Below are 26,274 nucleotides of genomic sequence, written 5' to 3'. Positions count from 1 at the left end.
TAAAAACGTCAAAAAGAAAAGAAATTGAAGTGACTGTCCATGTAAATGGAGGGAAGCAGGAAGCCAGACTACTAAAAACAAGCAGATCATTCCTGTTTAACTTCGAAAAGAAGTATATGATTTGTTTTACAGAACTAGTGACAGGCTTTACTTCCTAGTTGAGGCAATTATTAAAGTCAGTTTATATTTCCCCAGCCCACAATCGGGAGTTACTGAGTAATTAATAATTGGGGGTCCATAAAAGGGGCACTCTGCCCTGTAGGACATCACACGTGAACATGTCAGGGGAACGGTGACACGGACAGCCCCCGTGAGATCAGGCCTCAGGCCCGTCTGCAGGATAGTCGGGCAAGAATCAGAGTCAGAATTCTCTCTTTCAGAAGCCTGGAACCCACCTCTTTCCTGGTCTTATTGAAAGTGGGACATGATTTTAAGTTTAAAACCACAGAGCACATCTAGCCAAGTAGTTCTCAATTTTTCTTTTGTTAGAAGTTGTAGAGCCCATCATTCAAATGGCTACTTACTATAGAAAAATACACAAGAACCAGTAAAAACAGTTCCCTGTAGGGGATGCGGGCATTGGGTGGAGAGGGCGGGAGGGAAGCAAGACTTCTTTTCATATAGCTTGACTTCTGAAACCTATGAATTTATTGTCTCTTTGAAAAAGTAAAGCACTTTTTTAAAGCTGGAAGCTCACCATGTAAAGTGGCTACAGCAGAGCCCCCAGGGCAGGAGACGGTGGCAGGTGAGGGGGTTAGAGGCCCTGCTCCCATTTCTCTCGTGCTGTTTCCATTTGCTCTGCACTTGGACACCAGTGGGCCTGGCCTAATCTTACACGTTCCTTCTGGGGAAATTAGAGCCCAGGGAGCCAGGCCATCTCTGGGTCTCTCTTTCCACAGGACATATTCAAGAAGGGCTAAGTAGTACTCCATTGTATATATGTACCATATCTTCTTTATCCATTCATCTGATTCAATATCCTGTGATAAACCATAACGGAAAAGAATATGAAAAAGAATGTATATATATGTATAACTGAGTTACTTTGCTATACAGCAGAAATTAACACAACACTGTAAATCAACTATACTTCAATTAAAAAATAGATTTAAAAAAAAAAGGGCTAAATATACTCCCCAGAAGAAAGAATACACCCAATCCTTTTTTGAAAGATTTATTTTTAATTAAAAAATAAAAGTTATCTTAACATATCTGCATTACAGCTTCAGGGATGGAAACTTAATGAAGCAAGAAAAACAAGGTTTATCAGTTCTTGGGTCACCTGACCACCTTACAATGGATACAAAGGCACACGTGTCTTCAAACAAACTTTATTCTATTAACTCAGAACTCCCTTCCCCCAACTCTTATTTGCCCACCCTCACCAACCCCCCTGCCAAAAAAAAAAACCAACCAAAACCATTAAATTCTCTTTTAAAACTACAGAAATAAGTGCTGAGGCAGCAAGGAACCTGGGCACGCTGCCCACTCCTCCGTCTCGCTCTGCTTTGACGGCTGGCTGTCCAGAGGCTGGCCAGAGCATCCTCTGCAACACCGGGGGGCTTGGACCCGGACAGCCCCACGGCAGCACCCCAGCTGGGGTCGGCAGTTCCAAGGCACTGTGTCCCTTAGTCAAGGGCATCCGTGGCTAAAGCAGCCTTTCAGGAAGAGCAGGCCAAAGCCAGCAAGTCTTCCTCAAAGTCTCCAGGTGAGACCTGTGGGCAGGAGGGAGGGAGCCGGCGGCGGTCTTCTCCCCCCCCAAGTTACCGGCTGTCGGAAGCTTTCCTCTCCTGGGTCTCCCTGCATTCTCCCCCAGTCTCCCCCTTCCCGCTCCCCGCAAGAGTTTTATTTTAGCTTGATGGCGGGGGTTCCGAGGAAGCTGCTGGCAACTCCTGGGGCTGGCCTAGGGGCTCAGCCACCTCTACAGGGACACCGTGCCCTTTTGGTTCCTGCGTGTCACAGAGCCCCTCCCGGCCCTGGGAGGGCTCCCAGCGCTCCTTGCTCTGGGCCTGGCTGTTCAACTTCTCTTCAGCTTCGATCTCTTCTGACGTGGGGATGGAGTTCTTCTTGGGACGACCTTTGGGTTTTGTGGGCGCTTCCTGTCCGCCTTTAAGAACCTACGTGGGAGAAAAACAGTCATCAAACCTAAGAAATAGGGCTTCTCCGGTGGCACAGTGGTTGAGAATCCGTCTGCCAATGCAGGGGACACGGGTTCGAGCCCTGGTCCGGGAAGGTCCCACATGCCGCAGAGCAACTAAGCTCATGTGCCACAACTACTGAGCCTGCGCTCTAGAGCCCGTGAGCCACAACTACTGAAGCCCACGCACCTAGAGCCCGTGCTCCACAATGAGAGAAGCCACTGCAATGAGAAGCCTGCGCACTGCAACGAAGAGTAGCCCCCGCTCGCCGCAACTAGAGAAAGCCTGTGTGCAGCAACGAAGACCCAACACAGCCAAAAATTTAAAAATTTAAAAAAAAAAAAAAAAACCTAAGAAATAACTCCTTCCCTCCACTTTCCCACTCCCGAGGCCTCTAAACCATTCCTTCCCAGCAGTGAAGTCACAAGTTTTGGCCAAAAGTATTCTCCACGGGTCACCTGCAGTCTACAAAGACAGCTTCATTCATGAAAGACTCAATGCACTTTTAGTCAATATCACTTCTATTGGTATTAAATACAATGATCATAAGCATATGAAAAAATCCAACTTCAACAACAGGGAAGGAAATGAAAATTAAAATATGAATGTGATAACAAGTTGACAAGTTATAAGGAAAAGACAATATTTGTAGCAAACAAGAAAATAAACACTCATATGCCAGTGTAAAAGTGTAATTGGTACAGCTTTTGCAAAAGACAATCTGAGACTGCAAATCAAAAGTCTGAAAATATGCATACCCTTTGACACAGAGATTCCATTTCTAACAATTTAGCCTAAGAAAGTCATCAAAGATTGGGACAATGATTGATGTGCAAAAATGTTCGTCACAAAATTGGTTATAATAGCAAAAATCGGTTATAACAGCAAAAAAACCATACTCTAAGGCTTCCACCATATGATTGAATACGTAATTATAGTATATGGCAAAGAGAGAACACTTGAAAACCATTACAGTCATTATATAGGAGAATGTATAACAACATGGGAAATATTATTAATATATTTTTGTGAAAAACGGGTTCTAAACCAGCATAATTTAATTTGGTGGCTAGACAACTGCACACCACCCTGTTTGTAGTCTCAGGATCATGGATAATTTAAAATTTTTTCATTCTGTTTTTTTCTATACTTTCTAATTTTTCAATGATGATCATGTATAAGTATTTCTGAAATCAGAAAAAAAAGACGTCATGAAACATGGTTTTGTAGTGTTCAAAGAGGCAGTAGCGCACAGAAGAGAGTGTTCTAGCTTTGAAAGTGGAATAACTAGATTAAATTCTAACTGTGCGCCTTATCCACTTTCTCTCTGGGAGAGTCCTTTAAAGACTCTGAGCCTCAGTCTCCTAATCTGTAAAATGGGGATAAGCATACTTTCCTGCACAGGGCAATGGTGAGGGGAACCAACAGATAATGTAGGGTAAGGGCCAGAAGTGTTCCTGAGTGTTCCAGAATCTGCCTCCCACCCTCCTTGCCTGGGTGACTCCGCTGAGACAGTGCCTCTCCTGGGAGCCTGACCGGACCTCCCAAATCTAAGTTAAATGCCCTATGAGCATCCTATCAGAGCACTTTTCAGATACGCCTGTCACTGCATGTTTACTTGCCTGTCCCTCCCACCCAGTCCCTGCACACAGCAGGCGTTCAACGACTGTCATCGAATGAACTAACCTTTCTCCACAGGCCTTTCCATAGGATTGAAGAAAGATATAAAGTAAGCAAAATAATGATAACCCAATGGTCTTGACTGATTGCAGATGACTTGCACATTTATTATCCCAATTCGTGACTTACATAAGAGTCCCATGAGGTAGGCAGGGATAATTTTTAAAATATTTTTATTACTTTGGGATATAACAGACACTCCTTCTTCCACTGGCTCTGAACTCTGGCTGGTGTAGCCATTGACCTGGGCAGCTTGTGAGAAGGGCTTCAGGAGGACCTGGATTAGCACAGATAATCAGGAGTGGGATATATTTTCGCTACTTACACACCTTTTGTAATCTTACCTTCCTCATTTGTCTCCATTGTATATCTTTGCCTCCTTTGTCATAGATTAGTTGACCATAGGTGCGTGGGTTTATCTCTGGGCTTTCTATCTTGTTCCATTGATCTATGTTTCTGTTTTTGTGCCAGTACCATATTGTCTTGATTACTGTAGCTTTGTAGTATAGTCTGAAGTCAGGGAGTCTGATTCCTCCAGCTCCGTTTTTTTCCCTCAAGACTGCTTTGGCTATTCGGGGTCTTTTGTGTCTCCATACAAATTTTAAGATGATTTGTTCTAGTTCTGTAAAAAATGCCATTGGTAATTTGATAGGGATTGCATCGACTCTGTAGATTGCTTTGGGTAGTAGAGTCGTTTTCACCATGTTGATTCTTCCAATCCAAGAACATGGTATATCTCTCCATCTGTTGGTATCCTCTTTAATTTCTTTCATCAGTGTCTTATAGTTTTCTGCATACAGGTCTTTTGTCTCCCTAGGTAGGTTTATTCCTAGGTATTTTATTTTTTTTTGTTGCAATGGTAAATGGGAGTGTTTCCATAATTTCTCTTTCAGATTTTTCATCATTAGTGTATAGGAATGCAAGAGATTTCTGGGCATTAATTTTGTATCCTGCAACTTTACCATATTCATTAATTAGCTCTAGCAGTTTTCTGGTGGCAGTTTTAGGATTCTCTATGTATAATATCATGTCATCTGCAAACAGTGACAGTTTTACTTCTTCTTTTCCAATTTGTATTCCTTTTATTTCTTTTTCTTCTCTGATTGCTGTGGCTAGGACGTCCAGAACTATGTTGAATAATAGTGGTGAGAATGGACATCCTTGTCTCGTTCCTGATCTTAGAGGAAATGCTTTCAGTTTTTCACCATTGAGAATGATGTTTGCTGTGGGTTTGTCATATATGGCCTTTATTATGTGGAGGTAGGTTCCCTCTATGCCCACTTTCTGGAGAGTTTTTATCATAAATGGGTGTTGAATTTTGTCAAAAGCTTTTTCTGCATCTATTGAGATGATCATATGGTTTTTCTTCTTCAATTTGTTAATATGGTGTATCACATTGATTGATTTGCGTATATTGAAGAATCCTTGCATCCCTGGGATAAATCCCACTTGATCGTGGTGTATGATCCTTTTAATGTGTTGTTGGATTCTGTTTGCTAGTATTTTGTTGAGGATTTTTGCATCTATATTCATCAGTGATATTGGTCTGTAATTTTCTTTCTTTGTAGTGTCTTTGTCTGGTTTTGGTATCAGGGTGATGGTGGCCTCATAGAATGAGTTTGGGAGTGTTCCTTCCTCTGAAATTTTTTGGAAGAGTTTGAGAAGGATAGGTGTTAGCTCTTCTCTAAATGTTTGATAGAATTCACCTGTGAAGCCATCTGGTCCTGGACTTTTGTTTGTTGGAAGATTTTTAATCACAGTTTCAATTTCATTGCTTGTGATTGGTCTGTTCATATTTTCTGTTTCTTCCTGGTTTAGTCTTGGAAGGTTATACCTTTCTAAGAATTTGTCCATTTCTTCCAGGTTGTCCATTTTATTGGCATAAAGTTGCTTGTAGTAGTCTCTTAGGATGCTTTGTATTTCTGCAGTGTCTGTTGTAACTTCTCCTTTTTCATTTCTGATTTTATTGAGTTGAGTCCTCTCCCTCTTTTTCTTGATGAGTCTGGCTAATGGCTTATCAATTTTGTTTATCTTCTCAAAGAACCAGCTTTTAGTTTTATTGATCTTTGCTATTGTTTTCTTTGTTTCTATTTCATTTATTTCTGCTCTGATCTTTATGATTTCTTTCCTTCTGCTAACTTTGGGTTTTGTTTGTTCTTCTTTCTCTAGTTTCTTTAGGTGTAAGGTTAGATTGTTTACTTGAGATTTTTCTTGTTTCTTTAGGTAGGCTTGTATAGCTATAAACTTCCCTCTTAGAACTGCTTTTGCTGCATCCCATAGGTTTTGGGTCGTCGTGTTTTCATTGTCATTTGTCTCTAGGTATTTTTTGATTTCCTCTTTGATTTCTTCAGTGATCTCTTGGTTATTTAGTAACGTATTGTTTAGCCTCCATGTGTTTGTCTTTTTTACGTTTTTTTCCCTGTAATTCATTTCTAATCTCATAGCATTGTGGTCAGAAAAGATGCTTGATATGATTTCAATTTTCTTAAATTTACTGAGGCTTGATTTGTGACCCAAGATATGATCTATCCTGGAGAATGTTCTGTGCGCACTTGAGAAGAACGTGTAATCTGCTGTTTTTGGATGGAATGTCCTATAAATATCAATTAAATCTATCTGGTCTATTGTGCCATTTAAAGCTTCTGTTTCCTTATTTATTTTCATTTTGGATGATCTGTCCATTGGTGTAAGTGAGGTGTTAAAGTCCCCCACTATTATTGTGTTACTGTCAATTTCCTCTTTTATGGCTGTTAGCAGTTGCCTTATGTATTGAGGTGCTCCTATGTTGGGTGCATATATATTTATAATTGTTATATCTTCTTCTTGGATTGATCCCTTGATTATCATATAGTGTCCTTCTTTGTCTCTTGTAACATTCTTTACTTTAAAGTCTTATTTTATCTGATATGAGTATAGCTACTCCAGCTTTCTTTTGATTTCCATTTGCATGGAATATCTTTTTCCATCCCCTCACTTTCAGTCTGTATGTGTCCCTAGGTCTAAAGTGGGTCTCTTGTAGACAGCATATATATGGGTCTTGTTTTTGTATCCATTCAGCAAGCCTGTGTCTTTTGGTTGGAGCATTTAATCCATTCACGTTTAAGGTAATTATCGATATGTATGTTCCTATGACCATTTTCTTAATTGTTTTGGGTTTGTTTTTGTAGGTCCTTTTCTTCTCTTGTGTTTCCCACTTAGAGAAGTTCCTTTAGCATTTGTTGTAGAGCTGGTTTGGTGGTGCTGAATTCTCTTAGCTTTGTCTTGTCTGTAAAGCTTTTGATTTCTCCATCAAATCTAAATGAGATCCTTGCCGGGTAGAGTAATCTTGGTTGTAGGTTCTTCCCTTTCATCACTTTAAGTATATCATGCCACTCCCTTCTGGCTTGTAGAGTTTCTGCTGAGAAATCAGCTGTTAACCTTATGGGAGTTCCCTTGTATGTTATTTGTCGTTTTTCCCTTGCTGCTTTCAATAATTTTTCTTTGTCTTTAATTTTTGCCATTTTGATTACTATGTGTCTCGGTGTGTTTCTTCTTGGGTTTATCCTGTATGGGACTCTCTGCGCTTCCTGGACTTGGGTGGCTATTTCCTTTCCCATGTTAGGGAAGTTTTCGACTATAATCTCTTCAAATATTTTCTCTGGTCCTTTCTCTCTCTCTTCTCCTTCTGGGACCCCTATAATGTGAATGTTGTTGCGTTTAATGTTGTCCCAGAGGTCTCTTAGGCTGTCTTCATTTCTTCTCATTCTTTTTTCTTTAGTCTGTTCCGCAGCAGTGAATTCCACCATTCTGTCTTCCAGGTCACTTATCCGTTCTTCTGCCTCAGTTATTCTGCTATTAATTCCTTCTAGTGTAGTTTTCATTTCAGTTATTGTATTGGTCATCTCTGTTTGTTTGTTCTTTAATTCTTCTAGGTCTTTGTTAATCATTTCTTGCATCTTCTCAATCTTTGCCTCCATTCTTATTCCGAGGTCTTGGATCATCTTCACTATCATTATTCTGAATTCTTTTTCTGGAAGGTTGCCTATCTCCACTTCATTTAGTTGTTTTTCTGGGGTTTTTTCTTGTTCCTTCATCTGATATATAGCCCTCTGCCTTTTCATCTTGTCTATCTTTCTGTAACTGTGGGTTTTGGTCCACAGGCTGCAGGATTGTAGTTTTTCTTGCTTCTGCTGTCTGTCCTCTGGTGGTTGAGGCTATCTAAGAGGCTTGATGGGAGGCTCTGGTGGTGGGTAGAGCTGACTGTTGCTGTGGTGGACCTTAGCTTCCTCATTTGAACAGAAGCTCTTTGAAGGTAAATCCTGCATCTGTTCCTTGCTTTGTGCTCCAAGCATCTAACTTCCAACTAACTTTCTATGCAGTTGTTAAATATTTACTGACTATATCTCTTTCCTCTAAGAGCAGCAGAAGACCTCCGGGTGCTGAATTGTAAGAATGAATGTAGTAACTTGATAAACCATAAATTCTTTTTTTAAAAAAAGCTTTATTGAGATCTAATTCACATACCACACATTTCATTCATTTATAGTGCACAACTTAGTGATTTTCTGTATAGTCACAGAATTGTGCAGCTCTCATCAGAATCCAATTTTAGAACATTTTCATCACCCCCAGAAAGAAAGCCCATACCCGTTAGCGGCCACTCCCCATTTCTCCCCTGCCCCCCAACCCTAGGCTACCATTAATCTGCTTTCTGTTTTTACAGATTTGCCTGTCCTGGACATTTCATATGAAGGGAAACATACAATGTGTCGTCCTCTGTGACTGGCTTCTTTGACTTATGTTTCCAAGGTTCATCCATGCTGTGGCATGTATCAGTATTTCATTCCTTTTTTTGGCCAAATAATATCCATTGTATGGATATACCACAATCTGCTTATCCATTCATCAGTTGATGGCCACTTGGATTGCTTCTACCTTTTGAATATTGTGAGTAATGTCTGCCGTGAACGCGGGTGTACAGATACCTGTTTCCGTCCCTGCTTTCACTTCTTTTGAGTATATGACCAGAAGTGGAATTTCTGGGTCAAACGGTAACTCCATGTTTAACCTTTGGAGGAATTTCCAGACTCTTCCAAAGCAGCTGCCCCATGTTCCATTCCAGTCAGCAGTATATGAGGGCTCCAGTTCTCCTCATCCTCGCCAACACTTGTTACTATGTCTTTTTGATTCTAGCCATCCTAGTGGGTGTGACGTTGTACTGCGTTTTTAATTTGTACATCACCGACAACTAATGAAGCTGAGCATTTTTTTCATGTGCTTATGGGCCAGTTGTATATCCTCCTTGGAGATATATCTATTCAAATCCTTTGCCCATTTAAGAATGTGGTTGTCTTTTTTAATTACTGAGTTATGTGTTCTCTATATACTTTGTATGAAAGTCCCTTATCAGATAGAAGATTTGCAAAGATGTTCTCCCGTTCTGTGTTCCTTTTTCACTTTCCTGATGATACCCTTTACAGCACAAAAGTTTTTAATTTTGATGAAGTACAGTTTTGTTGTTGTTATTGTTGCTTGTGCTTTTGGTGTCATGTCTAAGAAGGTTTTGCCTAACCCAAGGTCATAAACATTTACTCAAAGAGTAAACATTTTCTTCTAACAGTTTTATGGTTTATTGTTTACATTGAGGTTTATGATTCATTTTGAGTTAACTTTTGTATATGGTATGAGGAAAATCGTAAGTTCTCAATAAAAGCCTCCTTTTAGCTGGGCATCTGCTCAACCACTGTACTTTCCACCCAAACAGCTAACAGAGAGATGTGAAGGGGACTTCTAACAAGATATAGATGCTGACAGAATCAATCTCTGGGCAGAAGACGTCCCTACATTCCTTTTCATGTAAGTCAGTATCTGATTTTGATTTCAGTCTGAGCACAGGCTGTTGAAAGCGCCCAAATGTGCCAAGATGAAATTGACATGTTGAAAGCAGCTCCACTGGGTATGAAGGAGGTTATACACAATTGAGTTGCTCCATGTAGTAATCAAGTTATAAAAGGGCAGGTCTAAGGAAGCCGCCTAATTGGCAAAAGAAAGTCCAGCCCAGCAATTAGAGAACACCACCTATACAGCTTGGCTAGACCCCACCTGGCTGTTTTCCTACAGCAGGAAAAAAAATCAAAACAATCAGACCATTTTCTAAATGGAATAAAACATTCCAGCACAAGCAATAATTAGGAGATAACTACCCTCTTGGCTGCTTTCCACACTTGACCTCTGGCCCCTGCCTCCGAGCACATCTGAGACACGCAATGATCTCACACCACCCCACACCAGCAGCTACACACTCACATGCACCCTGCGGCCCTTCTCCCAGGACCCCTCCTCCCCAGGCATCCCCAGAGCCCCTTTAGTCCCCTTGGTCCAGAGAGGCCAGACAACCCCTTGCTGGTGAGGTCACACACCTCTGGGAAAAACACCTAGCACACGATCTACTTTTATTAGCCAGGCCCACTGGCAGCCCTCCTTCGAACTCTAAAACCAGATTCTTCCATGTCCTCCTGCTGAGGATGTCAGGACCAGGCCTCTCCGTCCTTCCAGATGGGCACAGGTGGCTGGGGGACAGGCACTTTGATTGGAGAGCCTGGATGACAGAGAGGAACCTTCTACCTCTCCCATTTTTCAGGCAGGAAACTGAGCAGACAGAGTGGTTTGTCATGGTGGAAAAGCAACCTAAGGCAGAGCTGGGATATGAACACAAAACCCTGATCATTTGAATCTAACACTCTTTTTTTTTAAAATTTTTTGGCCGTGCCACATGACATGTGGGATCTTAGTTCCCCGACCAGGGATTGAACCCATGCCCCCTGCAGTGGAAGCATGGAGTCCTAACCACTGGACCGCCACAGACGTCCCCTGAACCTAACACGCTTATCAGTATTTCATTGCATGTATGTAATGTGCAAGGAATATGTACAATGTGAAGCTGATATTTCTTTTTATTATTATTATTTATTTACTTTTTGGCTGCATTGGGTCTTAGTTGCGGCACGCGGCATCTTCGTTGAGGCATGCGGGATATTTCATTGTGGTGCGCGGGCTTCTCTAGTCATGGCGTACAGGTTTTCTCTTCTCTAGTCGTGGCGCACAGGCTCCAGGGCACGTGGGCTCTGTAGTTTGCAGCAAGTGGACTCTAGCTGAGGCGCACGAGCTCAGTAGTTGTGGCACGAGGGCTTAGTTGCCCTGCAGCATGTGGGATCTTAGTTCCCTGACCAGGGATCAAACCCATGTCCCCTGCATTGTAAGGCAGATTCTTTACCACTGGACCACCAGGGAAGTCCCTGCAGCTGATATTTCTGACTCCAATATTTATCTGCACTTACCCGATCTCCCAGCAGATCCTAGGCCATGGACTCATTAACCCAGTGCTTTTTTTGCCCCTTTTTCTCTATCTTTATCTGCAGCTCTGTGGAACGGTAAGAGCCATGTAACTGACAATATTTCCCCAACGCCCAGGACTGTCTTAACCAGAGTCCCGGCAGCCTACAGAATTCATTTTCGTGTTATCTCTCCTGGCCTCCAAAACTTTACATTTTCTGGAGACATGAATTTTGTGGATAGGTAAATACTTCTAAAAAAATAAGAAGAACAAGAATAACAGCTAACATTTCTTGGCTGTATCCTATGGGGTAGGCACTGTTCCGAGTCCTACAGGGATTGGCTCAGTTGCCTCATCCGCATCCCTATAAGGTGGACGTTAGGCATTTAATGATGAAGAAACAGGCACGCAGAGGTTAAGTCACCTGCCCATGATGACATGGGTAGCAACTGGTAGCAGTTTCCCGGAGCTGTTGACTAGCTGGAGACTTTCGGTGAGAAAGGTCACGATGCACGTGGTATGTGGCCCACCCCGTTCCGTGACTAGGAGAGGAAGGTGCCGCCCATCTGGACCCTCTCACGGAACAGAACTGTACTTTGGAGCTGAAAAATACCACTGAATGATGAGGTACTTCCGGTCCGCGGCAGAGCCCAGTGGACCCTACCGGAACCAAAGCCAAGCAGAAACGGGATGGACGGTGAGCATCCCACCGAATGTGCAAGGTCACATTTTCCTAACCCGCTACAGGTCACACATGTTGACTGGTAAAAACTAGTCAGAGATGCTATCTTGGTTCTGGCAGCGCTGTCCTTGGCAGAGTGCAAATAACTCTGAGAAGCAAGTGCTAATCTTTTTCCAGTTCCGATGAGGTTACTTGCCTTGAGACATCTTTCTTACTCAATTATCCTTTTCTTCCCCAGTCCCTGCAGAGACAGCCTTGAAAGAGTTTTACCAGGAGAAGCTACGAAGCAATCAGGATCCCAACAATGCCTTGCTGTCCTGGAGGAGTAAGAACGTGACCCGCACCCGAGCCACTTGGCTCTCATCTTCACTCCAGCCGTTCTGAGGTCCTTCCTGCGCCCCACGTACTCCTGTGACACCCTTCCCACTTTCACCTGGCACGTGTCTATTCATCCGCTAAACCCAATTTAGATGGCACCTCTTCCGGGAAGCCCTCCCTTCTCTACTGATTCTGAACCCTGTAAATCCTTCCACTGTTGCCCTGATCACTCTGAATAATGAGCGGCTTACAGGTCTGTCTCCCCCACGTGACTGAGTACCTTCTTTGAATTTTATTTTTTAATGGATGGGTTGGTGTCCTAATGGTCGCATCTCCACTGCCTGGTGAAAGTAAGTGCTCACGAGATGAAATGAAATGGCGTCTTGTGTCCCAAAGGGGCCTGAATCCGGCTGGCCTGTGGAATGCTCTCTGAGGTTAAATCTGCGAAGTTACTTCCATTTTGTTTCATGCGACATCGATAGCCATCGACACCCGGCCCACGCGCAGTGGCCGGTGGAAAACAGGTGACGTCAGAGGCAGAGGCACACGTGTGCCCCACAGGCACCGGGCGGTGCTGGCGCAGCTGGCAGGCTGTCAGTTCGTTCACCGTCTGACGCGTGAAAAGATCGCTGATAACCAACCTGAACAATGCCTCTGCCGCTCAGGAGACGTTGATTTCGATGATAATGATGGACAGGGAAGGAGGTGGGTGGTGGAACTTGCACAGAAGGCAGTGAAGAGACTTGCCCGAAACCAGCCAGGGAGGGGCACGCCTGGGAACACGGCCCAGTGTTTCCAGCTCCCAAGTCTGGTTCCCTGAGAGATCAATCCCCCGAAAGGTGTCATGGGTGTCTTAGCATTCTAGAAGTTGGGGAGCAACAGTATATTTAACTGAATCTTATTTATCCTTCAATTTCACCTTCTCCCTGCACCCTGTCCCAATACCTCTCCTCTGGACTCTTATGGGGTTCGAAATCTATAAATAAACAACCAGCACTTAATTACAGTGTGCTCCTTGGCTGCTTCCTGGACCTTGCTTCTTCAACTGGATCATAAATTCCACGAAGACAGGGCTCTATTTTGTTCCATGACTTCCTGTAGTGCCTAGGACGAGGCGTGGTTCACAAGAGACACTGAATACGTATCTATCTGTTGATGCATGCAATATATGTGTGTTTGTATATGTGTCTGGCATTGCCGCCTCACTGGGAGAGCATTTATGGGCCAGGCCGCCTCCATCTGAAAATCCTTCCCCCTCGGGGGCAGGTCCCCCCAGAGGAAATGATGAAATTTGCCCAGGAATTTTTTTTCTAGGGATATAATAAATGCTGCCTTGGTGGCTTTCTTCCCATTTCCATTAATATTCATTTGCAATTTATTTATTTAGTCTTCTCTTTGTTAGCAGGCAATAGCAAGAACTAAAGTTTTCAGAAAAAAAATATTGGACAGAAACAAAATTGAGAAAACTCAAAATCTATTACCTACTTTTTTTTAACCTACCTTTTTTTTTCTTCTGAAAACTAGGTGGCAGGGGGACCTTAGTTATTTGGTAATTGTGAAAAAAATTCATATTCCAGCCCTTGAGACACCAGGAAACATGGCTGTGACCAGATGGCTTAGCAAATTAGAACGTCATGCAGGCAGGCCTGAGCTCCTGAGAGGAGAGGGGGCCAGTGGGATCCAGCGAGGATATGCAAAGGCCTGGGTCAGAGGCCACGGTGCATATGGTCTCTGAAGAATCAGAGCAAGGCTTCTTCCCACCCTCATGCCAACCCTCCTCTTTTCTCTGGGCTTTGACCTTGACCCTTGGGGTTTACAAGACTGGAAGTGAAACCCAACTACTTTGGATTTAACTGTGCTTTTTCCAAAAAACAGGGGTGGTAAACCATTATGAAATGGAGTTCCTCAGAATGTAGAGATGTTTATTCTTTTTTGAAAGAGATGTTGATACTAGTAAGTTCATTTAAAAACCAAATATGGAACAGCTCATGAGCTGGGCACAAGGGCAGCATTAGGGAAGCCAGAGTCACTATGCCATGTGTGTCAGAGGCTCCTGGGTGCTGGTTAACACCCCCCGTCCTGGGAACAGGACAGGGAAGCAGAATCCTGGGAGGGGCCTCGAGTTCTGCATTTGTACCTGCCACCCAGGTTACTCTGACCCCGCCCACTAGAGCTGAGAATCACTGCATTAGGGGGACACACAGCTACAAGAGCAGATGTACCCTGTATATCCTCTAGACAAAGAGGACTGGCTTCTATTCTGAGCTATTGGTGGGAGGCGGAAGGAAGTTCTTTGAAAAGTCTAGCAGGTGGGGTTAAAACCCGCAACTGAGAAGCTTGGGGGCTTTCTTTTTATTTTATTTCTAATGAAACTGTGAAAAAGAATATCCTTCTGGTCAGGAAATCCAGGTCAGAAAGAATAGCTTATCCTATTAATTCAAACAGCCTTCCTCCTAGCCAGCATCTTAAAAGGCCTTCCAATCTCCGGAGCTCAAACTGCCAAATGGTCCTTCCTGCCTTCGTACCAGCCCTGTAAGAAGAATTTTTCGTGTCATGATGGGCCCATGGTTAAGACCTACTCTCTTTCTTACCATTTTCTTCCATTTCATCCTGCGGTTCTGGTACCAAGTCTTCACCTGCAGTTGAGTGAGTCCCAGAGACTGGGCCAAGTCCAACCTACAAGGCACGAGAGACAGAGGAAGGATGAGGAAGGGGGAAAGGGCAGCAAAGGTGGGGTCCTGCTGGCTACCTCTGGGCACTGCTGCCAACGCGTGGACCTCCCCATGAAACCGACTCCTCCCCAGAGAGCTTTGCTTTCCTTCCAAGAATCCTATGGAGGAAACTCTGCGAAGCTAAGAAACAGATGCCCAAGCCCAAGGACTGTCTACATTGGAATTGAAAAGAATGTCTGAGCCTTCACTGCAAAGTCCTCTTCCTGACCCGATAGGCTCTTGACTCTGATCCTGTACAAAAGGAAGGCTCTGCTCCAAAATCCAAACGGGGGAGAAAAGGTGAAGCCGTGTTTTCCTTATCAGAATCCCGCTCATCACTCAGACCCAGCTCAAGCCCCGCCTCCCGGGGGTGAGCCCGCTGCTGCCCCTCCCACCAAGCAGGTTGCCTCCTCCACCCAGGTTACCCGTCACCCAGGTGGCTCTGAGTTCTCGCTGGGCTCTGATTGCTTCACAGGAGCTATTTCTGCCTCCCTAACTGAACTGCAAGAGTTGACTTCCTAACTCAACTGCTGCTTTTACAGTCGCGAAAGTGCCGACCGCACTCTGAATCCAGAACAAGGGCTCACAAATACCTTTCGATGGATTGACTCATCCACCATCGCTGCCCTCAACTGTTATGATGCCAGCTTCCAAAATAAACGTTACACCCGTAGCACCTCCTGCTTCCCATTTTACGGCTGAGCGTGGTCCTGCATTTCTCTGTAGCCTCCTGCAAAGCCCTGAATGTCAAAGCCATTCCCGGGGAAGTATGCAGTTGGAACTAATTCTAACAACACAGCACCTGTTTCCAGAGCACCACCACGTCCCAGGCTGTGTGCAGAGCCCCTGACATGTACCATCTCGTTTATTATTTTTTTAACATCTTTATTGGAGTATAACTGCTTTACAATGGTGTGTTAGTTGCTGCTTTATAACAAAGTGAATCAGCTATACATATACACATATCCCCATATACCCTCCCTCTTGCGTCTCCCTCCCACCCTCCCTAACCCACCCCTCTAGGTGGTCACAAAGCACGGAGCTGATCTCCCTGTGCTATGCAGCTGCTTCCCACTAGCTATCTACTTTACATTTGGTAGTGTATATATGTCCATGCCACTCTCTCACTTCGTCTCAGCTTACCGTTCCCCCTCCCCGCGTCCTCAAGTCCATTCTCTACGTCTGCGTCTTTATTCCTTTCGTTTATTCTTTTCACGTCTATTCCTTCCTGCTGTGAAGTAGGTACGATTATTCCCATCTTACAGATGAGAGATCTGAGGCTCAGAGAGACTAGAATCTCTCAGCGACCACGGCGCTGAGTGTCCACCACCTGTTTCTTGTAAATAAAGTTTTATTGGAACACAGACACAGTCATTCATTTACATATTGTCTGTGGCTGCTTTCGTGCTACAACCTCAGAGCTGAGTAGTTGTGACACAGACCGCACGGCCCACAAAGCCTCAAATACCTACTCTCTGGCCCTGCACGGAAAAACTGGGCTGACCCCTGCTAGGTGGTCCTAGAGAAAGAAGTGGAGGTAGGATTCAAGTCTGCTGACGTCTGTGTGTCTCCCCCCGTACGGGGGCTCCCTCCACGCATCGTCCTTTTGTACAAGACAGGTCTGTCGGAGGGACGCTCTCGCTCAGGCCTTCGGGGACGCTGCATCCCAAGGAGCCGCAGACGACCCGAGCGGAACATGTGAAACGGAGAAGGGAACCAGGCTGAGGCTGTCCAGCTCAGTCCCTGAGGCTGTGGGAAGTGCTGACCTGTGTTTACTGATGACAACCCCAGGTCCACCTGAGCACCCACTGGAAGGACCACCTCTGGCTGGAAGGCGCCCACACGAGCTGCCCCCCCCCGCCGAGGTCCCAACCCTGGTCCCTGGAGCAGCGTGGACTCGTCACGCAGCACCCCCGGCACAGCTTGAGCAGGGCCCACCACTTTGGGAGGCGCCGGGGTATCTGAGGCTCGAGCTGTGGATGTCACGGCCACCGTGTCACAGCAGCCTGCACAGCCGCCAGCCTGGGCCGTGGGGACTCTCGGGTGCGAGTCCTCAGCTGCAACCTTCTCTAGCTGAGGAGTAACAAGCGACATCTCACCATCAGGAAGACCAGCGGGTACAGGAGTGCAGGTTCCAGGTGCAGCTCCTGGCACTCCAGGTGCAGCGGCCCAGCCCCCCTGCTGTGGCCAGAGAGCCCAGTTTCAATCTCCGATAATAAAAACCGTGTTCCTTCCAGGAACTTCAGCTCCTGGCTTCAGTCAGCATTCACACATATCTGCTTGTCCCAGTAAAAGGGCTACTGGAAGGTGACAGATTTATTGAAAGTGATTAACAGACTGAAGCTAGTAAATTCCCAGTGCCAGCAGCCCTCACTCTCCCCACTAACGAAGCCTTGCTTCCCAAGCAGCTGTTCATTAAAGCATCAAGAGCCCAGGGGGCCATCCCACAGGTCTCCCAGGTCTCCGCCGGCTCCCCCTGTGCCTTCCCGGCCGGTTCACCTGAGGCCATCAGGTGCATCAGTGAACGGAAGGTTCAAGTTCACAGCTCTGCCACCGCATTAGCAAACGAGGTGAGCTCACTTGGGAAAAATGTGCCCCTGACTCACTCTGGCTCCAGAAACACGCTTCACTGTCATCAGCCTTCTCTCATTACCTGCCACCCTTACAAATTCTCACTACCCTGCATATTCACTTAGATGGGGTCACCCAGGAAACTGGAGAAACAAACAAAGGGGAAGAGGGAGTGCACCGTGGGAGGAGGGCGTGCTCATGGCCCCGGTCACGTATGAGGTGAGGAACAGCTGGCAGGGTGGCTCGGGCTGCAGCCTCCACGCCCACCAGAGGGTTCTCCTCCCCCAGCAAGTGGATGAAGCCCGCGCAGCTCACCTGAGAGGTGCCTGGGCAGGTATCAGGAAGCCCCAGGAGGTTTATTTAGAACAAAACGTTTCTGCGAAAAAAATCTGCTGACTTCCAAAATAGGCCTAAAACGTCACCCAGGCACGCTGATTCATAAATCGGGGCGCCCACCCTTCCTGGGTGCCAAGTACACGAGGCTCTCCGTTACACGCTGGGGGCACCAGAGTAGCCATTCGATACCTAGAGATCCCATTTATTCATCCCCAATTCACAGACCTGTCTCCACTATCTGCCTGAAGGTGCCCCAAACTGCTCACGTCCGAAACAGAATACACTCCCCTCCAAACCCACTCTGTCCTCAGCCTTCCAGCTTCAGAAAATGCTTGTCCCTCCTTACCTGGTGGCCCATCCAGGAATCACAGAACTCTCAGCTCTCTCCCTCACGCCAGCATCTGTCTGTTCCAGCTTCAGAACTGTTCTCCGATCTAGTCTCTCCTCTCTGTTCCCACTGTCACCACCTTAATTCAGGTCTTCAGTGACCCTCCCTGGACTCTGTCCACCTGCTTTCCCTGCTCCCTCTCTTCCCTAACAGTCACCTGTGGTGCCACCGATGTGAGGATTTGAAAAGTAAACCTGGCCATGTCGCTTCCGGCTCTTCACGGCTGCTGACGCACGGCCTACACGACAAAGTCCCTGATCTTTGGCCAGACGTACAGGGTCCTTCCCGCCTCTGCAGCCTCATCTCCCACTGCGCCCCCCTCCGCACCTGAGGCTGGAGACGCCCGACCACCTGCAGGGCCCTCAGCACGCCCCGGCGAGCCCGTCTGTGCCTTTTGTGTGTCGCTCCCTCTGTGGAGGGCTCTCTCCCTCCCGGGATGAAAGCTCTTCTGAAGAGCTGCCTCCTCCGAGAAGGCTTCCCAGCCCCCGCCAACATACTCAGCAACACCTCTGCGCTCCTGCAGCCCGTGGGAACGTGCCGGCACCCGCACCCCGCGTCGTGATGTCATTACCGCAGCCTCGTCCTTCCCCGTGGCCTCCTCTAGAGCAGGTCTCTTGTCTGCTACTTTCTGGACCCATAATCCCTGCCACGGTGCCTGGCACACAGCCGGTGGGCGCTCAGCTAACTGAGTCGGTAAGCAAGTTCCCTTCCAGTCAGCGAGCTGCAGCCTCCTCTCGCACTTAAGTTTTGATCGAACAGCTAATAAATAGCTTAAGAGATGCATTTGAGTTTCCTCCCCTTCTCTTTAATAGGAGTAGGGTCAAACCTGATATGGACAAGGCAGGGAGCAAAAGAAGAGAAAAAGTACCTGCAAAATCCTCCCAATAAATAGGATTACACATTAGCCATTCCAGACTGAGTTTGAAGGAACAAGGTAAGACACACACTCTTGCAGCGTATTTTTTTGTTAAGATGCTAAATTAAAGAAAGCGGAGAGGTATTGAAGCCTATGAGTAAAGCAGGGGTCACAGCTGCCCTCATTGGGATCTCAGAAGGGTTTAAAGAAGGGACCCTCATCCAGGTCCTCTTAGTTCTCAGCCAAATGCTTCTGACTTGCTATCTGTCAAATCCAGCAAGACATCTGACAGCTCCACAGTCCCATCAATCCAGCGCGTCCAGGCAGGAGCTGGGCCGACCCACTGGGCCAGTTGGGGGTTAGGGGAGGGGAGCCAGAGGAGATCATGGACCCCAATGTGGGTCTAGTCCCACTGCATCTGATCCTAAGTGTAAGTGGCTTTAAACACCAAACCTGTTTCCCAACTGAGAGCCTGGGTAAGCATTGGCTAAGCTTTACTTTGCTGGTTGTACTGGAGAAGTTAAGTTAATATACAGAGATATAGTGAGCAGTATAAATTCATCAGCAGGCAGGGTCCCAGGCTGAGATGAAGTCACGTGGGCTGGCTTCTGTAAAACCCAGGCTGAGACTGCATGAGCCAAGGGATGGACAGATTCCTGCCATACTGTCCCGCACAAACTCTAGAACAGTCCTTGTGGCTCTCCGTCCCACACCAAGAACCAAAGGAGTCCCCCTTCTCAAGGGCCTTCCCGGCAGACGGTCCCCTCCCCGTGTCCTCACCTGTCTGGGGTGGACAAGTACTTCTGCTTCTGGAACTTCTTCTCCAGGCCCATGAGCTGCAGCTCGGTGAAGATGGTGCGGCTTCGGCGGGGCTTCTTCTGCCGGGGCGTGGGCTGCTCCGTCTCCGACTCGCTGCTGCCGTGGTTCTCGGCCGCAGCCTCGGCAGAGGTGGCCTCGGCGCCCGGGTGGCGGGACAGAGCCTGGGCGATTCCCGGGGTGGCGGGGACCAGGTGGGGGATGACTGTGGGCTGTCGGGTGATCACCGAGAGGAGAGGATATGCCCGAAGGGAAGCGGGGCCTGGAAGACAAGCAGGGAGGCAGGTCACACAGGAGCAGTGGGGGAAGGGGGCCAGAGGCCCTCAGAGGACCCCGGGCCGAGACCCATCTGTCCAGCAGGGCCTCGTGTTCACAAGGAGGTATAAATGGGGGAAGGCTGGGTGGGCAGGGCACACGCAGATTTGCTTAGCCTGGTCTGGTCTGAAGTGAATCTTTCTCCAACTCTCCCGTTTGAACCCCTAAATTCTGGTTTCAGAGATATGGGTCAGTGGCACTGAGCAGATGGAAAGAAGTACTCAGATAAAGCTAGAAACACATACTTAAGGAAGCCGAAACAGATCTGTAACATACAGTGTACTTGAGAACCACCTCCGGTCCTTATAAAAATACATGGTTGTGGGCTTCCCTGGTGGCGCAGTGGTTGGGAGTCTGCCTGCCAATGCAGGGGACACGGGTTCGGGCCCTGGTCTGGGAAGATCCCACATGCCGCAGAGCAACTAGGCCCATGAGCCACAACTACTGAGCCTGCGCGTCTGGAGCCTGTGCTCCTCAACAAGAGAGGCCCGCGCACCGCGATGAAGAGTGGCCCCCACTTGCCACAACTAGAGAAAGCCCTCGCACAGAAACGAAGACCCAACACAGCCAAAAATTAAATAAATAAATAAATAAATAAAAATTAAAAAAAAAAATACATGGTTGTAACTATAAATTCTTCCGAGAAGTCTACATACCTTGAATCGTAACATTTTTCAGAGCCGGAAGGGTGCCTAAGGGTTATTTAATTCAACTCCCTCATTTCAGAGACAAGAAAACAGCCCCAGAAAGACTAAGGGTCTTGATGGTGTCACAGAGCTAGGAACAAGCAGACTCAGGAGTCAAACCAGGTTCTGGCTTGAAGTCCAGGGCTGTTACCACATCATGAATCACACGGATGCATCATTTAGAAGAGGGGGCCAAAAAGATTTTAATTCATGTGAAAATTCAGATCCATTACACTGGCTGCCTCTGGCACTGTGTTAAGGAGGATTCTCAGGCTGGGTCAGAGCCTGGCTGAGGAAATCGAGCTGAGGTTGAGTAGCAATGTCTGTCACGGGTGTGCAGGGGTAGGGGGTGTGGTGGCCTCCACCCTAGTTCTGTGCCTCTTCTGCTTTAGGAATTTCAAGGCAAGAGGACTTTTCTGTCCAAGAATCTGTTCTGTCTTTTTTCGACTGAAAAAAATTGCACAACCTAAAAGTTGAGAATTATGTTTTATATTTTTGGACTTTCTGAGGACTTCAAGCCCGGGAGGCAGCCTCTCAGATAGCTCTGGGGGACTGCTCTGAAGAGGTGAGGGGGGAGCTAGGATATACAGGGGTTTTTGCAACAAAGACAAGGTGGTCAGAACATCAAAGGTTACTATTAATTAAACAGAACCATGGCTAGACCTAGAGACTGTCATACAGTGTGAAGTAAGTCAGAAAGAGAAAAACAAATATTGTATAATATCACTTATATGTGGAATCTAGAAAAATGGTACAGATGAACTTATTTGCAAAGCAGAAATAGAGACACAGAGGTAGAGAACAAACGTATGGATACCGAGGGGGGGAGGGGGGCGGTGGGATGAATTGGGAGATTGGGATTGACATATATACACCACTTTGTATAAAATAGATAACTAATGAGAACCTACTGTACAGCACAGGGAACTCTACTCAGTGTTCAGTGGTGACCTAAATGGGAAGGAAATCCAAAAAAGAGGGGATATATGTATACGTATAACTGATTCACTTTGCTGTACAGCAGAAACTAACACAACATTGTAAAGCAACTATACTCCAATAAAAATGAAAAAAGAAAAAGAGGGCTTCCCTGGTGGCGCAGTGGTTGAGAATCTGCCTGCCAATGCAGGGCACACGGGTTCAAGCCCTGGTCTGGGAAGCTCCCACATGCCGCGGAGCAACTAAGCTCGTGTGCCACAACTACTGAGCCTGTGCGTCTGGAGCCTGTGCTCCGCAACAAGAGAGGCCGTGACAGTGAGAGGCCTGCGCACCACGATGAAGAGTGGCCCCCGCTTGCCACAACTAGAGAAAGCCCTCGCACAGAAACGAAGACCCAACACAGCCAAAAATAAATAAATTAATTAATTTTTAAAAAAAAAAAAAGAAAAGAAAAAGAAAACCAGACATCTCAAGTCAATGAATTTAGCGCTTTTCTACGTATGGGAAGAGTCTGTGCTCACCGAAATCATTCCTTTGATGTGCACCTCAGCTATCTGGGGCCAGTATCCTATTCCTTCCCATCCTGAGTCCCCTCAGGGGGCAGCGTTGGGGACGGCTGCAGTGGCCAAGGGCTTGGCAGCGGGCAGCCGGGCAGCCCATTTGTCTCCACCCTGAGTTCCCTCAAGGCTCACCATCGGGGTGGAGATAGATAGTGGCTGATGGCTTGATGGCTACAACATCCTTTGTTTGCTGATACTTAAAGTTCAAGTGAAAAAGCTCTTCCTTTTCATTGTTCCATAGTATTGGGTTTAAAATGTCACCATCATTACCTATGGAAATCATTTTATCCCTCTGGGCCTCAGTTTTGTCATTTGTACAAGTGAGTAAAAGTAGGTAACTTCGAAGAATTTTTCAAACTCTAATATACTGATGTCACAAAAGCACATCATCCCAAGCTCATCTTGATATCTGATGAAAACAGAGAAGATTCTGTGGCTGCCCTTTGGGACTCAGCCCAGACCTGACAACTCACTACAAGGGCAAGGTGAGCGTCGGAGCCAAACATCACTCACACTCGTCCTGGGTTAAAACCAACCAAGGTCACAGAAGCACCCAGGTGCTATGTGCAAGCTCTCTCTCCTCTGGGTTGGCATTTCTCTTCTTACTCATTTCCAAGCTTCTGTTTTGGACCCCAGTCATAGTTATTAAAAGAGATAACTTCTCTTGTTCTTTGACTACATGTCTAGTAAGGCCCAGTAGAAACCACAAAGCTGTTAAACAATAAATCACGACTTCCATTGACTCTCCAGCCAAGGCTAACACTTGAGGGTTTTTGTTGTGGATTCTTTTAATGAAAAAAAAAAAAAAAAAGAAAGAATCTGGGAATGATATTTTATAATAAGAAAATCACGATACCTGGGTCAGTAGTTTTGGATCTGTATACATTTTGAAATGCTACTTCTTCAGAAAAGTATCTAGGTCTTCCCTGGTGGCGCAGTGGTTGGGAATCCACCTGCCAATGCAGGGGACACGGGTTCAAGCCCTGGTCCAGGAAGATCCCACATGCCGCGGTGCAGCTAAGCCCATGCGCCACAACTACTGAGACTGCACTCTAGAGCGTGCGAACCACAACTACTGAGCCTGCGCGCACAACTACTGAAGCCCATGTGCCTAGAGCCCATGCTCCACAACGAGAAGCCACTGCAATGAGAAACCTGTGCACCGCAACAAAGAGTAGCCCCCGCTCACCACAACTAGAGAAAGCCCGTGCACAGCAACGAAGACCCAATGCAGCCAAAAATAATTAATTAATTAATTAATTAATTTTAAAAAGAATAAAGTTATAATATATTTTTAAAAAGTATCTAAAAGCTTCTTATACTGCTATTTTGTTTTTATTACCAAAGTAGCACAATTTCTTATAAAAGAATTTTAAAACAATTCAGAAATATATAAAATAGAAGTCTCCCCTCCCAGTTTTCAACCCCAAATCTTAGAGGTAAACTTCCATAATTGTTCCTGTGTATATACAGACATACATATGTTCCAAATCTAGTAATAATGTATTCTAATCTACTGAAACACATAGTTACAAAGTGTTTATTTTGTAAAATATAAACATGTCACTTTATTTTTTCTAAATGGATAGCCAACAACCCCCAAACCCTTTATTGACTAGCCCATGACTTAAAATGCCAGCCTTAAGATACATTAAGTTCCCAAAGAAATGAAGTTGGGAATTTTTGTTTATCAGAATTCTGAGAGTCTACTGGGGAATTTTAGTCACCAGAAGTCTGAGAATCTCCTGCTTTCTAGAAAAGCAGCCAAACTGGGACAAGAACCACCCTTCCCAAGGGCTGCCCTCTGTCGGGATGGTTATAAATAGGTGTGGTGCCTCTATGTGAGGGCAGTGGGTGTGGGGGATGAGGAGGGGTCGGGGAGGGAAGAGTTAGGAAATCAGGTGGATCAGAGAGGGGGGAAGATTTTTTTGAGGCCTCCATGAGTCTGCAACTCTGGGGAGAGTGAAGGCTACTTTGAGAGGATTTCTGAAAAACATTTTAGGGGTGTACTGGGTAAAATCCTTGAATATATTCCTTTAAGTAAAACTAAAGATCTTCCTGTTCAAGGCTTCTGTAATCAGATTTCTGTTGTCTTTGAGTATAATTCTATGATACTGGGCCATGTGGGGCCCTAGAAATAGCTGGGTTACATCATGAATGCATATGTCTGTTTCTGGACTCTATTCTACTGAACTAATGTATGTCCTAGGATAGGACCATTCCACTTTTATTATTGTAGGGTTTAGGGAGTTTTATTATCTGGCAGAACAAATTCCCCCTTTTTATTTTTTCTACAAAATTTTCTTGGCTATTGTCATTAATTATTTTTTCCAGTTGAATTTTAGAATCAACTTGTTAGTCTCTTAAAAGCAAATCCCACTGAAAAATTATTAGACTTCCATTGACCTTATAGATTACTATAAGGAAAGATGATTCTTTTGATGATCCTATTCTCTGGTAGGTTGAAAGAAATTGCTGGTATTTAAAAATGGCTTTTGGAGATTTATACCATTTGGTTCCATAAAGCTTAAGCCCAATGAAAACCTTCATTAAAAAACAAAAACAAAACAAAAAACTTCAGAAGAATTGGTAGTGATTTAAGGCAACGTTCTAATCACCAAAGTCTGTAGTTTCAGGAATCTTGACCCAATGTTCTGATGCAGATTCAGTGACAAAATTGCACCTCTCCCCAGTGGCAGAGAGCACTTTCTGATGTTGGAGACGCACCCACAAGGCCACTGTGATGCTGATAAATATTTGGAGGATTCAGGAGGACCATCACTGTAGTAAATAAATACAATTGCAGTGAAGCACTGTGTTGAGGTTTTAGTATTTGACGTGTGTCCCTAAGGAAGGAACAAGCGTGGCTGGACCAGGACACAAGGTGGGTAATGTGTGTGCAGCAAAGCACTGCGTCTCCTGAGAGGGAAACCAATGGGAGCAGAAAAGTGAGACCAAACATAGTCTCGCCAGCTGCTCTATGTCTTTCCTTGTTTTAAAATATGACCTGATTTCCAACAAAATAGGATCGGCCCAGAGCTTTCATTTCACAAAGCACTTACACACCCCCATCTGATATTCTCACAAAAGCACTGTGAGATAATCCAGCCATCTATTTATATTTTGGCTAAAAATCAAATTTAGGTTTTAAAAATAGGGGGGAAATTATAAATTAGCTCATACATTGTGGGGTGGGGGACTTGGGTTACTGAGAAGGCAAATAATGTATAACACTATGTATTAAGTATGTCTTTCTCTTTTCCTGAGAATTATCACTATGTGAAAATGTTGACTAAAGACAGCTGTCCCGCCACCCTGGATCATTTACATACACTTGTGAAATTCAAGCACATTATCTGCTACTGAGAGGGAGTCATGACTCTCATAAACCAAAGACTTTGTTTAAACATTTTTAGTTGACAAAAGGAGTGTAAACATGACCACAGTGAATGCATTTTCTAATAGTTGCTTTCCTTCAACCCATCCCCCTAACCAATGTTTGGCTGTGGGATGGATATCACATAACTGCATGTATCGTATACCTAGAAATAGCTGCCTGCCAAATGTTTGGCCGTTTTGAGAATCTGTTTTTGGATTAGAAAACCTGAGCACATTCGTGGTAGGCTGATGCCCAGGGACATCCCCGGGAGCCTGGGGAGATGCGGACCATTTGGGAGGCTAAACAGAATTTTCCGTCGCGTGGATTCTGCAAACTGAGTGTAGATCACGCATACGAATGCACTTGGGCCAAGCACGGGCACACTGCAGGGTGGCAGATTCCAGGCACGTCTCCCCAGCATAAGTCCTCCTTCCCCGCGGAGGCCAGTCCCCCCAGTTACAGCTGGACGTGAACCCCAGAGTCCCCAGAGCACAGTGTTGGCTTCCACACACCTCCTGGGGGCTCCTCTTCCATTGCTCCAACATACCAGTCCCCAAAATGGCTCTCCACACCCACTATTCCAGTTG

At 45.7% G+C, this 26,274-nt stretch overlaps 1 protein-coding gene across 1 annotated transcript in view; it reads right to left on the bottom strand.

Moving 5' to 3' along the window:
• Positions 1–1,160: 1,160 nt before the first annotated feature.
• BARX2 (BARX homeobox 2) overlaps positions 1,161–26,274 on the bottom strand; it is a 75,153-nt gene continuing 50,039 nt past the window's right edge. Inside the window, exons 2-4 of the mRNA XM_007183357.2 lie at positions 19,773–20,070; positions 14,722–14,806; positions 1,161–2,117 (exon numbers count right to left, since the gene is read on the bottom strand). Coding sequence (XP_007183419.1) covers positions 1,851–2,117; positions 14,722–14,806; positions 19,773–20,070 — 650 coding nt within the window. The 3' untranslated portion in view covers positions 1,161–1,850. The remainder of the gene's footprint in view (positions 2,118–14,721; positions 14,807–19,772; positions 20,071–26,274) is intronic.

Source organism: Balaenoptera acutorostrata, chromosome 9 (genome assembly GCF_949987535.1).
Source record: "Balaenoptera acutorostrata chromosome 9, mBalAcu1.1, whole genome shotgun sequence".
In the NCBI taxonomy this organism is placed as follows: domain Eukaryota; kingdom Metazoa; phylum Chordata; class Mammalia; order Artiodactyla; family Balaenopteridae; genus Balaenoptera; species Balaenoptera acutorostrata.
This window is presented reverse-complemented; position numbering and strand designations above follow the sequence as displayed.